Below are 9,659 nucleotides of genomic sequence, written 5' to 3'. Positions count from 1 at the left end.
CAAAGTCCAAATCCTAAAATGAGAAAGGGAAGTAAATTGGACTGGAATAATGTTTTCTAATTCCAGTGTCATCAAGATGTCATATCTCTAAATCAGCTTCTCTGATTCAGTGTTTTTCCCCAAACCAATTCATCCACCAAAAAAAGTCATTAGAAGTGGCTGGAGTTCCCTGATGGCTTAAGGAAATTCAAGAGCAATTGTCAGCTTTTTTCAAATATACTTTTTTATTACTTTTTTTCATTTGTCTTAGAAAGAAATATGAAATCTGCATGCAACCTTCTAAATACTTCAAACATTTAAATAGCATGATAATTTAGCAGTACAGTACATTATACAGAAAGATAATATACGGAGACTTCCTATAGTGTATTTACAAATGAAAAGGTAGTTTTGTTATTTTAAAAAGACGAATGCACTGCTTAACATTGAAGTATTACATTCAAAATAATGAATATGTTGTATTGTGACTAAAACGTATATAGGTATTTATGTTTGCCCTATCATATTTTTCATAAAAAGGTACCTTTTAAAGGCTTTTTTTGTTGTTGTTGCTACAAATCTAGGAAATCATACACAATAGTCTTGAAGCTTAAAATGTCTCAGTACTGAAGCCACAAACTTTCAGTAAGAACTTCAGGTGGAAAAAAAAAAAAAACCAAACCCAAAACATTTTCTTAGTAATAAAAATGACCTAGAAATGCTTTCTAAAGCATGAAACGTTAAATGGGAGATACGGTTCGCTTCACCTTGCAGCAAGCCCTCAAGTCCATTAAAGAAGAGGTACACAAGTGATGTTCATACTCATTTGACGATGTGCTGAGGGACCTCACTTCTGCAGTTACAGCCACGCATTTCAGTGGCATCTTCCCCAGCAAACTCGTCTTTGGTCCCCGCTTTGCCTGACTATGCTGGAGCCTGCAAACATGACAAACAACCACAGCGCCGAAGCTTTCCCACTGCGGAAGGGTGGGGGACACGGCTGTATAACACCTTTACAAACATTACTGTTTGTCTAATGAGCTTATAAAGCTCGATTGCAATCATAGTGAAGTATGAATGAATAACAATTAAAAAAACCCAAACAAAACCAAACCCAAACCCCAACCTCTTTAAAATGAAAAGCATGAGTTTTCCCAATCTCAGTACAGAGCAGGCGGGGATGAAATCTGAAGTGCAACGGATGCTTGTGAAATCTGGAAGCCTTTTGCACATGGCTATAAAATGTAAAAACTGACCCTTGGTAAAAAGTGCTTTATAATAATATAGAATTTGTGTCTTATGTCTGTGAGAGAGAAATAATCTTCTGCAGAGCCCAGTCCTACGCCAGCCAAGGGAGTCTGCTCCATTCCTCATGCCGCTTCCTCTTATTCTTCATAAACCCTAAACAGAAGGAAAGCCGAGAGCAAGATGTTTAAACTATGAATGAAAAAACTGCCTTCTAAATGATAATAATAAAAATTAATAACAATAACCCCCCCCAAACAACAAAAAACCAGAAGCCAGATTTTTAGCCTTTGCTTAAGTAAATTGGAAAGTAAGTTATTGACTTCGGCAGTCACAAGGTTGCTATCCCTAAAGCATCTGGGAGGAGGGCTGTACTTTGACACCGCCGCATCTTGCAGGCATGCGGGGAGTAACACGCTCTGCCACGATTATCAGGATACGTAAGATGAAGAAATCCACATCTGCTAATGCACTTTAACCACTGGAAAATCCCTATCTCGTATACAAATGTTGAAGTATTTCACGAGCTGTACATAGATAATGAATTCACAGTATCTGTTATGTTTGGAATAGTATTATAGGCAGTATTATTTTTCTAGTTTACATCCTGAGAAGACAACCTGACAAGCTTGTTTGCTGAAAAATCCTTGGCTCTTTGGGGAGCATGCATGAAAGCGGTCTTCCATGGCATGGGGAAAACTAGGGACAATGCTGTTTTGAGGAAGAGATTCACGTTTGGACTATAATTAAATGTAAATTCCATTTATGTTTAAATTCCCTGGCTCTTCCTGGGGAGCAATTCAGTGGGTTTGGTACAGCTGGCACTGAAGGCACTGAGAAATTGTTTATTTATTATGAGGACTTGGTTTAAATCAGGCTCTTTATGTCTGAAATAATCACTTGATGCTTCTTCAGCTGCAGTTCGGCTCGGCTGCCCTGCTTGCCTGGTTAGCAGTGGCGGGGACCTGCTGGGTGCGATGCAGGGGTGGCATGTGGCAGCACGGTGATGCCAGCGCTGGCCAAGGCAAAGCAAGGTGAAACGCTGAGGGTTGTGCTGCATCCTTTCTGCACGCCCCAGGCGGGCAGCCAAAGCCGTTGGGGATGCTGGGCTCGCCATCCCTCCTCCTCTCCCTAGCAGCAGGGACAGTCCCCACCCCCTGGCTGGACTGTGGGGAAGCCTTGAGCTGACCCTTATTTTGGGCTATGGAGGAGACTGCGAGCAGCACTGTTATCTGCAGACAGGAGCTAGTCTTCAGCACACGGACCCCGGCCCTCACAGCCTTGCACGGGGCACCCCTCCTCTCGGTCCGCTCGGGAGAACCCTGCACGTTTCCTGAATGCACAAGCCTGGGGCTGAGCATCCTTCGTCATCTTAGTGACGGCCTCATAAAAAGAAAAAAAGAAAAAGAGGGGAAGAGTGTAAATACGTGGTTATGCAACAGCCAGGGCTTCCCCACGTGCTCTGTTTGTGGAGCAGCCGCAGGGAGCTGGCAGGGACTCAGGGGAGCCGGCCAAGGGGCTCAGCACCCACCACCGCTCGCAGTGCTGTGGCATTGCCTGTGCCACCGGGCACCGCGTGGCTGTGCCGGAGCTCACTGGCACCCTTGGACCTCCTGAGAGATGGGGCTTGCTGCTCGCTGGCCTCGTTTGAGCTCAATTTTGAGGAGCAAATTTCCCATCAGTTGAAGAGGATCAGGGTTTGGTGGGACTGTACCGCGTGCGGAGGCTCTTTCTTGGCCATGGCTGGAGAGGTGGTAGGAGTTGGGCAGCTCCCTTTAATTACAGATAGAGACATCACCACTGACCACCAACCATCAGGAATTCGCGTTTCTCGCTCTCTATCTATGACTGATGGCTTGCAAAAAAAAAAAAAAAATCTCTTTGCAAGGGAGAAGGTGGCAGAGATTCTTACCAGCAAGTTACTGTTTTTCTGGGAATGATATGCTAGTCAAAATTGGCAAATACCTGCATCATCAGATATTGACAATTTTGAGGTGGTGTGATTAAAGTGTGTGACAAGGCACTCTCTTTCCAGCTCTGCTGACTGCTTTCCTTGTGACCGTGTGAAAGTAATTTAGCTTTTCATCTTGGCTTTTTACCCATAGAAGGAAGGTGAGTGTATGTAAATAACTGAGAACATCAGCTGATGAATAGTTTAACAGAAAATAATCACTATTTATAGTTGGAACAGCCTATTCCTAAAATAGAAGCGAGGACTGCATATGGCAGGAAAGAAACAACATCAAGAACATCCATTTATATCTGTAATTTTGGTAATGAAATACATCCTCTGTGCTGGATAGAGCATTTGCAGCGTGTGCATTTTCCTGGCTTCTCTATGAACGCTGCCGATTGCCCAAATTGCCACCAAGGCTTTCTCCCTCACCCGTTGAGCGAATTCGTACTTACCTGCCTTTCTCTTTCCATACTCTGTACCACTTCAGCAGTCTCACTGTGTTTTGGCGTTTGGGGTTTAAGCAGTGCTGCTGCTCCCCTCTCACCCGCGTCCACAGGGTCACGCTGCAAGGCAAGCGAGCACAGGTTACGGGAGTCAGGGGAAATGCCGGTCCTCTGCTCCCACTCAAGGTAAATGCCAAAATCGGTCAGGGGGCTCTCACCCAGCCGGGCAGTGGGAGGGTGTTCATGCTTTGTGTTTTATGGCAGATATTTGAGTTTATTGTAATAATATTGGCGCAGATCTTCAGCTGTTATCAATCAGTGCAGTGCAACATTGTCCACAGAGTTATACTAGGTTGTACCAGATGAAGACTTACCCACTGTTTTTAATCAGGGGGTTTGCTCTGCCTGTCTGTTAGATATTTTCTTTTGAGCTTAATAGCTAATTTAATTAGGGTTCATTCAGGAAACCGCAAGGTCTTTGCACGAGGAGATGGTTCCCTTACACTCAACAATGCTGCAGCCAAGAGAAAAGGTCAGACCTGGTTCATTGATTTTTTTTTTCTTTCCCCCCCTTTTAAATTTTTTTTTTTTTTAGTCAGCAATATCTTAAATACTTGCACGTGGCAGGGTGCCTGTGTGCCCAACGGACTAGCTCTGAGCCCCAGGCAGGCAGTCCTGGGGGCTTCAGCCTCTTCTGATCACAGGCTGATCCTTCTCTCCTTGCCGGCAGCAGCAGCTTGGTGTCCCCTTATTGTCAGGACAAGGCGTGCTGGGAGGCAAAACATGGCAAAGGTCTTCCCGTTATTTCAGGCTTCCTCCTGGAGAGCTTAGTGAAGCCATTGCTGGTTGGTCTGCCACAACCCAGGTGACACGAGAGACCTGGAACTGCTTCCCGAGAGGATGGCTTTTCAGAAACATCAAGACTGCTATCGCTTCTCAGGGCTCAAAATCAAGCAGTTTTCTGGTTTTGTTATTAATTTTGTGATTTAAAAAGAAAAAAACAACAACACAATTTTTTGGAAATTATTCATTTTCTGGAAATACCATCCATAACAGGGAAACATGGTTTTCAGTTTAACTAAAATCCTATAATGGAATTATTTAAACACTGCTAGAGACATGAGTAAAACGATGGCAGAAAACCAGAAATATCCGTGCATACTGATGGACTTCTTTTATGGTTTGGTTCAGAAAGGAGCTGTTTATCTTCTAACACAAGAAAAAGTGCCTTGCAAACTTTCCCAGCTCACCCGCCCAGCGCAGAGGGGACATGCCTGACTGGAAGTGAAACGCTGCGTGTTGCCTGCATGAGCTCAGCTAAGGGTCTCGCCACGTTTCCCATTTCAATGTTGTACAAGGTGTTCAAATAGTTTGTTTTTCCATCCTACTAACCTTCCCTGCTCCCCTTCTCTGCTCCACCTCCATCAGGTGTGAGCTAAAGTCATAAAAAGACAAGGTGTAACTTTTGGGTTGTTTTCTGGGAGGATGTGGCCCTTTCCCCAACGCATGGGAAAGCGGTGGAAGGCCTCCAAGAGCCTCTGTGGCTGCAGACATCGGAAAGGGAAGGGTTACTGCTAAAACCTATGGATTGTCTCTGCTCCAAGGGCATTCTCAGCCAATCCCTCTGTCCGTGAGAAGGGACATTTTCCTGTAGCTTTGAATGGGAGTGAAACCAAACCTTCACCAGAGGCACAAGGCATGCAAGTTTTAAGGGACTTGAGGTCGGCACAAAGTTTCTCCATCCAGCAGCCACCTTCTCGGCTGTGTCGTCTGCACTGGCTGATGCCAGACCTTGGCTTGGATTTCTTTTCTGACAGACCATAGAGAGTATTTCCAGAAAGAGCCGTACAAGCTGAATCGCAGGAGGAGCAGAGCAGGAGCACCTCTGAAAAGCAGCAAGCCCTCAGTTTGCACCATGAGTGAAGGAGGACAACTCTGGATTTACTAGAGCCTGCAGTCTAAGGAGGAGGAGGTGCACGGTTTGCTTCTCAGGTGAACAACCAGAGCTTTTCTCAGGCTGAGATGTGTTGCTTTGACATCACATATAGGTTTTCTGCTTTGACGGTGGAGGCTGGACAGCAGAGGAGACGTTCCCAAAGCAGCCCCGTGGTCCTCTGTGGTTCCCCCACAGTCCCTGATACTGTGGGCACAGGGCTGGGCGGTAGCGTTTTTGGGCACCCTGAGCTGACCTGGCCCTGCTCTTGGGGACACTGGTCTGGCAGACGTAAGGGGACGTGCCTAAGAAGAGGCGCTGTGGGAGCCAACACCCTGAGTGAGGAGTTGTCTGGATGGGCTGCAAGAAGAGGTGGAGAGGGATGGAGAAAGGACTGAAGCACCAGAACTTACACCTCCAGTGAGATCCCTCTCCTGGCATTTAGGACATGAGCTCACCCCAGGGGTGTGTGCTGAGCTGTCCCTTAGCTGCCCAGGGCTTGGTGGCTGCAGCCTTCATCCAGGCTGTGTGAGGGTCCCTGTGCCAAAAACCTCCTAGTACATCCATGCCTCCAGGGCTGGGACAAGCGCCCCTGGGTCAGTCTGTGACCCCCAGTGCCTCGTGCCCCCACGCATCTCATCTGCAGGGATGGTGGGGCTGCACCGCTGCCTACAAACAGCCTGTCCCTGGGGCCAGCAGGGTCCTGGCTCTGGTCCCTTCACCTGAGCCGGTGCAGGGACTGCCATCCACCTCGGCTGCCCCTGGAGGAAGGCTCCCAGTGGTGCCCCTTTCCCATCTCTGGCTCAGCTGTTCTCATCCTGACACGTCCCCCCTCTTTGGGATGGGGCAATATGTGGAGGGGGGTTGAATCCTTTCAGACAGAAAGAGTTAAACCTCCCTCCTATTTTCTGCTGCTTTTCCTCATTCTGGGAGACAGATACACACACAATTACTGCTAGATGTACCGTGAATCTTGATAGGTTTTGAATAAACTGAGGACTCAGTTTAGCTCCCTCTTATCCTGTACCACAGCTCTGCTGGGGGGGTTATGGCCAAAGACAAATTCTTTCCTAAACTGCACCCATCGTACCTACTTCTTCTCTGCCAAACATCATTTATATCATATTTCTCCCATATGAAAAGATACGAGAGCTTTTGAGGAGGTCAGGAGGGGACCCAGCTTCGACAACTCATTTTAGATGATCACCGCAGCAACAAAAACTCAGTTGCAGGAATTTAGCTCTTCTGTGCCTCGTCTGGAGACTCCTGGATCAATTGGTTCTCTGAATATTAATTTCAGTTTGCTTTCAATGGTGACTTCAGACTGCGTTAGGGTAGCTGGGAAGGCAGCGACGGCAGCGGGTTAGCCCTGCCTGCCCCGCGGGCAGCAGCAGCAACGGGAGAGCGATGAGACAGCTCTGTCCCCACAGCCGCTGCAAGCACAGGGCAACCCTCCGGTCTTGAATAGCATTGCTCGGCATCTGCATAGCTATCCAGCTGGGAAAGCAACCCGCTCGTGCACAGCGTTCCAGCTTTCCCGGCTTTCTGATTGAAAGTGAAATGTTGCATTAATGAGATTTATTTTATACCTCCCGGCAATCAGTTGCTTTCGGGCAAATGCCAGGAGTGGGATGCGAAGAGTTAGTGCCTCTCTCCGCCATCCTTTTGCTATTGAAATGTCAAAGCAAACAAAGTGAAGCTGCAAGGAACTGATTCAGGCAGTGATGCTCTGCAAGCGTTTTTCTGTTCAGGTCTCCATCAGCTGATTTGGGCTTCAAAGAGGTGGGTCTGGTGTTCCCTGAGCTAAGCATTGCTCACAGTGATGCTGGTGTAAATCTGGAGGAAGCCTAAGGAAGCTTGGCTCTCCGTTCCTCCTCCATATGCCCTCCACCAAGTCTGGCGAGCCGTTTGTGCATGGGCAGGATCAGGCTCCCGTGGTGTCTCCTTGTTTGTGCCAGTCAGATGGGCAGGATTTGGCCCCGTGGGCATTACAGAGTGCCGGAGGTGGTACGCGGCTCGGCAGGACAGGACTCAGATCCTGCTGTTAAAGCACCTTTCTAAGATTAAGCGAATGGCAAACGTTCAGTGAGGGAGCACAAACGCTGGAGTAAATCAGTCCTTGGCGTTCCGGGCGTGTAGCTGCTCTTGGGACCCTTTTCCCCCCCTCTTAGGTGGCAGAGGGGCTCGGTGCAGTCTTCTCGGCTAATCTGCCCTTCTGGTCGTTATCCAGCCCCACGTGCTGGTTGGATGACGTTTTGTTGGAGGATCTTAAGATATGCAAAACAGGACAGAAAAAACCCACAAACCACCCATATTTAAAATCTAAAAAAAACCCCTCCTTTTGAGCCAGTCATCGGAGATGTCAAAAACCCCCGTACCTGCCTCGGTTCGGTTAGTCACTACATCGCTTTGAGATTTCACAGCAGCGTTGGTCACGGCTTGCAGTGAGACGGGGAGGAAAGCGTTTTCTTACGTGCTAGGTAATCCCATTGAATGCAAGGGGATGGCTCTGGTACAACGCAGGCGAAAATCTGACTCTGGTTGGGATAACTCTTCCTTGCAGAAACCACCATGGACCAAACTGCTCGTGTCCTTACTCTGCACACCCCAAAAAACTTGAGTAAATAGTTCTGGATTTTACATCAGGCAGTTTGGAGCAGGATTTGTCCCTGTCTTCATTTGAACTAATGATTATCCTTTTACCGCTACCTGTTCTGTAAATATTTCTTTGAGTGAAAAAATTATGTCAAAAAATGGTAGCTGGGTTTTTGGTCAGAATTACACATTTTGTTGCATCTGCTACAGCAAATGCCTATTCCCAGAAATTAGCGTGCCAGGGCATGAGAAAAACAAAGAACAAAGAAGGAACTTGCAGTATAAGGTAAAGCAATACAGGGAAACAGAAAGCAATAAATGAAGGAAAACTTACATAATCATCTCTTCCACACAAAACGGGTACCTCGGTTTTATTTCCAGCTTCCGTACATTAGAGAATCTTATTTTAGGACCTTTTCTTGAACATTTGCACTTTACGCCTACAAGAGAAAGCATTTTCTCATGTGCCTGCAAAGCCTCCTGCATACCAAATGTCCCTTCCCTGCCAGCCTATGTGCGCACACAAACTTCAGCTCGGTCTTTCAAGCCTCGGTGGGGAAAACTGAATTTTGTAATGCTGTTGAGCTTAAAAAGAGTAATATTTTCATTGCTATATCCCAGGAAAAGGTAGATGACTCTCTGGGAAAAAAGTTTTGGAGCACTATGTATGTTCTGAGGTTTAGTAAATATGAGAGCTTTTTAAAGTGCACCTGCTGTGATTAAATGTAATTGTGTTTAACAAAAGGAAATGTGAGTCAGAACTTGCGTTAAACTGAGCAAGCAAACGCACATCTCAGCTACTTTCTCATTTACTCCCGTCTCTCTTGGACTTTGTAGGACTTTCAGTCATTTCTCCTCGCACGGACGCTGTGGTGCCTTCGCAGCCAGACAAAAGCTGAGTGTTTTTTAGTTTTTGCGCACAGCAGACAAGGCACACGGGCACACTCGGGGGAATTTGTGCTACCACATCAAATCCAGCTCTGCTCTATTTTCCCTGTGAAAACCACCCTCAGTTTCGAAGGAGATATTTGAGCTACATCCCCGAATAACAGAGAACACGGCATGACCTCCCACACCGTGAGTTGGGGCTATCCGGCTTGCGACGAAGACACAACTTTGCATGTATTTTACCACCTTTAAAAAACTCGCAGCTACCTTACCCCACAGATACACTACATCACTTTTCCCAACATGCAGGGGGACAGCTCAATCCAAGTCAAGGCTAGCAACAGGCAAATAAAAATTACCGGAAAAGCAACCCCCCGGGAAAGAGGTTTACAGGGGAATAAGCAGAATAAACCGACTTACCTTCTGCGCTGGCTAAGCACATAGCGATGAACAGCAGAAGCAAAGCTGCTGTCAGGAGCTTCATGGTGAGACAGCAGGTACCTAAAGAGGCGCCGGGGGTTTTAATGTGTTTTCTCGCTTCGGGTTCGTCCCCCAGATCCCCCCGTCCCCGGGGCTGGATGTCGCCAGGGAGAGGGCAGCGAAGAGTGGCTCCCGGCGG

At 47.1% G+C, this 9,659-nt stretch overlaps 1 protein-coding gene across 1 annotated transcript; it reads right to left on the bottom strand.

The window, feature by feature from the left end:
• Nucleotides 1-205: 205 nt before the first annotated feature.
• Nucleotides 206-9,653, bottom strand: CXCL14 (chemokine (C-X-C motif) ligand 14). Its single transcript, XM_009322701.1, has 4 exons — nt 9,461-9,653; nt 8,487-8,592; nt 3,634-3,744; nt 206-1,380 (listed from the first exon to the last, which is right to left on the bottom strand). The coding sequence occupies exons 1-4, from the start codon at nt 9,522-9,524 to the stop codon at nt 1,365-1,367; spliced, it is 297 nt and encodes a 98-aa protein (XP_009320976.1). The 5' UTR covers nt 9,525-9,653; the 3' UTR covers nt 206-1,364.
• Nucleotides 9,654-9,659: the final 6 nt, after the last annotated feature.

The sequence above is a fragment of the Pygoscelis adeliae genome, unplaced genomic scaffold (genome assembly GCF_000699105.1).
Source record: "Pygoscelis adeliae isolate BGI_AS28 unplaced genomic scaffold, ASM69910v1 Scaffold34, whole genome shotgun sequence".
Taxonomy (NCBI): Eukaryota; Metazoa; Chordata; class Aves; order Sphenisciformes; family Spheniscidae; genus Pygoscelis; species Pygoscelis adeliae.
This window is presented reverse-complemented; position numbering and strand designations above follow the sequence as displayed.

Bases quoted from the DNA above. Each gene is read 5' to 3' on its own strand.
- CXCL14 (XM_009322701.1), bottom strand. From the start codon at position 9,524: ATGAAGCTCCTGACAGCAGCTTTGCTTCTGCTGTTCATCGCTATGTGC. The intron at 8,593-9,460 runs GTAAGTCGGTTT...TTTCTCTTGTAG, and splicing joins GTGCTTAGCCAGCGCAGAAG to GCGTAAAGTGCAAATGTTCA. The intron at 3,745-8,486 runs GTAAGTTTTCCT...CTTGCCTTGCAG, and splicing joins TGTGTGGAAGAGATGATTAT to CGTGACCCTGTGGACGCGGG.